This window comes from Gekko japonicus, unplaced genomic scaffold, assembly GCF_001447785.1.
Source record: "Gekko japonicus isolate JY-2015 unplaced genomic scaffold, Gekko_japonicus_V1.1 scaffold1612, whole genome shotgun sequence".
In the NCBI taxonomy this organism is placed as follows: Eukaryota; Metazoa; Chordata; class Lepidosauria; order Squamata; family Gekkonidae; genus Gekko; species Gekko japonicus.
In genome coordinates, this window is record NW_015168097.1 from 326,661 (window position 1) to 331,045 (window position 4,385).

Consider the following 4,385-nt stretch of genomic DNA (forward strand, 5'->3'; position numbering starts at 1 on the left):
ACACACCCCTAATGTAGCCAATCCTAATGAGTTTCTGCTGTTGGGTGTGGCCTATTATGCTAATGAGTTCCTGCTGGGCATGGCCAACTCAGGAGCCAGCCGGAACTCCGTTCCTGTGCGTTCCTGCCCAAAAATAGCCCTGGTCTTGACCCACATATTGAGACCCACTACCATGGAAGCAGCCAGGGAACAGGGGGGCTTGCTGTGGCCCTCCTGCCCGGGCTGTAGCCAGTGGTGGGGCGCACGGGGCTGTGCCCCCTTTTGTATTTGCAGCACCATCCACCCATCCACCGGGTCTCCACCATGGCCTTCGCGGGGCGCTAGGTGGGTGGGCACAGCAGCGGGTGGGCGCTAGGTGGGTGGGCACAGTGTGCCACGCTCTGGCCGGGAGTGAAACCAGCATGCAATGCAGAGGGGAATTTCTGTTCCAACACGGGTTTTTGTAAAACGAGGGAGGGAAAAGCCAGTGCAGAATCAGCCAAAGAGAAGCCTCATCTAAAGAGGACTTTCTGTCTCACAAAGGGCCAGCTTGTCCGGCGTCACGTGTGTGGGAGTATGAGGGCACTGCTATCTACAGGAGAGACCTCCAGAGACATGTGCTTCCATGGAAGGCCATGTGAAGTGTGTGGGAGGACAAAGCGAGAGAGAGGAGGGGTCAGGGGGCAGCTCCCAGGTTAAGGCAAAGAGAGGCCCCCCATTCAAGGAGATAAAACACCTATACACCCTGAGAGTGATGTAGGAACCCCCTCCCCAAGTCCAGGCACACTGAGTCGCTCAGTCCAACGGGGTCAACAGGGGGAAAAGGGTCTTCCTCTGCTGCTCGACATGTGTATGACTCCTCTAGAGAGCCAGTTTGGTGTAGTGGTTAGGTGCACGGACTCTAATCTGGGAGAACCGGGTTTGGTCCCCCACTCCTCCACATGCAGCTGCTGGATGACCTTGGGTCAGTCACAAGCTCTGGCACAGCTGTCCTTGAAAAAGAGCCGTTTGTGTCAGAGCTCTCTCAGCCCCACCCACCTCACAGGGTGTCTGTTGTGGGGAGGGGAAGGGAGAGGAGTTTGTAAGCCGCTCTGAGACTCCAAGTGAAGGGTGGGGTATAAATCCAATCTCTTCTTCTTCTTCTTCTCTACACCCACGGGTGTCCTTCTCTCTTTAAACTCAGGCTAAGACAACCGGGAAATGGCCGCTGAAATGGTACGCCCCGGAGTGCATTCTGTTCCGCAGGTTTTCCAACAAAGGTGACGTCTGGAGCTACGGAGTGACCATGTGGGAGGCGTTCACCTATGGTCAGAAACCCTACAAGGTGGGCACCGCTGTGTGAGTTGGGTGCCATCCTTGCTCGAATGAGTGTCCTGCCCCATCTTTGTCGCGTGGTCCCAGGATTTCAGGTACCCAGCCCGGCCAGCTGAGGGCTGCCAGATCTCACGAGTTTCTAAATTTGAGACCTCTGAGAGGTAGAATCTGGAAGTTCAGAGCTGGACTCTTGCTGTCTGGGGAGACAGAGTGATTTACAGAGTGATTTCTGATTTCTCATCCAAGCTGCTCACATTCACACACACACACACACACACACACACACATCTTCGTTTCCATGTTGATTCTCCTCCCCTGTGCAAATTCTTCTGTTTCATCGCACCATTTCCCGATATCCGTTGTGCCCCAGCAGATCAGCATTCTTCCCAAGGTGTGTGATCCTCCTGAAATGGTAGCTGCAATATTGACCTCCAGCCACAAGTGGCGCTGTGACGCAGCAGATAGGAAGCCAGAAGCTCTGTCCCTTTGCGAGCTTCCATGGTTGCCACAACTAGAACTCTGTGCTTAACTCTTCTGGCACCTTCCAAGCCCAACTGGCGTTGAGTGAATGTGATCAGGCCCCTAGCCAGGATTTTGTGGCTTGTGGGGCAATTTTTTTCCTGGTGGGGCTGAAGTTCTCAGTGCAGAAAGAAAAGCCATTGAGCCAATTGAAAGTTGTTACCAGGATAGATCTCTAAATTGGAAGCTGTCAACCATTTTAGATGACAGTTCTCAGCTGCTGCACGTTAATCACTTCTGCCAGCCTAGGCAGCAATCCTGAGAACAAGCCGGCAGATGGGGGTGGTGTTCTATAGTCCAGAAAGCTAACACTTAAGCAGAAAAACTCTTAAAGGAGATCAGTTTGGGTCAAGAAGGGATCCTAGAGGTCACCTACTCTAGCCCCTTTGCTCAGTGTGGGAACTAGTCAGCTACAGCACCCACTTCTGTTTAAAGGAGCGCACGCCTAAACAAAAAAAAAGAGGATTGAAAAAAGTATTTAAAGGAGAAATTATTGTGGGCCTGTGCCTGTAAGAAAGGGGGCAGAGCCCCCCCCCCAAAGCCCCACCATAGCTACGGGCCTGACTGTGACTTCGGTAGGAAGTTAGCCATGCTCACTCACTACAGGTCTTTCAGTGGTCGTGAATCATGATAGCCAAGTAGAACCTCCATGTCCAGGAGCAGGGATGATTTGGAGGTTTAGGTGCTGGGTGTAACCTACAGTGGAGAGCGGCTTCCTTCCTGCCCTGTTTCTGGGCTTCTCAGAGCCATCTGTTGAGGACGCGGAACCTACAAGGTATCTGATCTACCCCAATGATTTCTTACCGACGGGGTTTTCTGACACCGGATTATCTCTCCTTGCCCAGAAAATGAAAGGTCCTGAGGTCATTGCCTTCCTTGAGTCAGGCAAGAGGATGGAATGCCCCCCCAAATGCCCTCCGGAGATGTACAGACTGATGCAACAGTGTTGGACCTTCAAGTAAGTCTCTTGGGCCTTCGGGCAAACAAGTCCTGGGTTCCGCAGGGACTTGTCGGCAATGTTCCCTCTAAGCTGTGGAGTCTTGTGAGCAGAAAAGCTACTTTGTGAGCTGCTGGCATTAAAGTTGTGAGCGAGCGATTTGGCTACTGCATAAATCAGTTTGCTCTGGAGCCCTCCTTCCTGAGCTAAGGCAAAAATGTGTGAGCTGGTGGCAAAAAAAAACTGTGAGCTAACTCACACTAACTCAGCTTAGAGGGAACACTGCTTGTCAGCATCCTGGGATTCAAACCCCCTCCCCCAGATTTCACCCAGATGTGCCACATGGTATCCGTCATGCAGAGCTTTTCCTTGCAGCACCTCCGATGGTCCTACCAAGTTGCATCTCTCTTTGGGTTGAGTAATGGCTTGAACCGGAGGGATCTGCGAAAGGTGCGAGGAGGGGGTTTAGCCGGTGTGCCAACTCTCCTGTGGCCAAAGGAGGAGCCTGCGAGAAGACAAGGGGTTTAAGAGCCCCTGGGGGCTAGAACCCTGGACCCTCTGATCTGTGGAGAGCCACCCCAGAGCTGTAATAGGCCCTGTGTTGACTTCACCAACTCAAGTCATCTGCCGACTCCCCCTAACTTGGAAGGACTTCAAGGGGGTCCAAGCTGAGATTCTTGCCTGACCAACAGCGGCCTCAACTGAGCCTAGCCAGCTCCTAACACCCAAGCTCTCTGAGGTGTTGACGCTAACTAAAGAACCTTCCTTTCACCGATAGGCTGGAGAAGGTCAGGCGATGCGTCAACTCCTGTAAGAAAATCCCTGGTCTGCCGGCTCTCTTTCTACTTCCTTCTTCCCTTGCCTTTGCCTCAGCACACGTCTGGCTGTGCAAGATCTCAGGCTGACATTGGGTAGCGCCCCTGGTATTCATGAGCACATGTACATTATAAGGAATGATGCTCCCTCTGCATAAGTAAGAACCTCCTGGTGGTCCCCGGCCCGAGAGAGATCCGGCTATCCTCAACCAGGTCCTGGCCCCTGCCTGGTAGAACTCTCTACCGGAGAACATCCAAGCCCTGCAGGACTTGTTGCCTTTAGCTCGTCAGGCAGAGATGTTCCGCCAGGCTCTCGGCTGAGGAGAGCGACAGCATAATTCTGTGATCTGGCACCCTCATAACCCCCCTTACCCTTTATGTCCCCCCCACCAGTGTTCCCTCTAAGCTGACTTAGTGTGAGCTAGCTCGCAGTTTTTTAGCCTCCAGCTCACATATTTTTGTCTTAGCCCAGGAAGGAGGGCTCCAGAGCAAACTAATCTATGCAGTAGCCAAATCGCTCGCTCGCAGCTTCAATGCCAGCAGCTCACAAAGAAGAATTTTTGCCCACAAGACTCCACAGCTTAGAGGGAACACTGCCCCCCACCAATGTTCCCGCTAAGCTGTGGGGTCTTGTGAGCAAAAAATTCTACTTTGTGAGCTACTGGCATTAAAGTTGTGAGCAAGCAGTATGGCTAGTGCATAAATTAGCTTGCTCTGGAGCCCTCCTTCCTGAGCTAAGACAAAAAATGTGTGAGCCGGAGGCTGAAAAACTGTGAGCTAGCTCACACTAACTCGGCTTAGAGGGAACACTGCCCCCACCC

At 52.7% G+C, this 4,385-nt stretch overlaps 1 protein-coding gene across 1 annotated transcript in view; it reads left to right on the top strand.

Moving 5' to 3' along the window:
- The window catches only part of LOC107113429 (tyrosine-protein kinase ZAP-70), a 34,012-nt gene that overhangs the window by 27,960 nt on the left and 1,667 nt on the right, over positions 1–4,385 (top strand). Inside the window, exons 10-11 of the mRNA XM_015414756.1 lie at positions 1,163–1,303; positions 2,658–2,770. Of these exons, the coding sequence (XP_015270242.1) occupies positions 1,163–1,303; positions 2,658–2,770 (254 nt within the window). The remainder of the gene's footprint in view (positions 1–1,162; positions 1,304–2,657; positions 2,771–4,385) is intronic.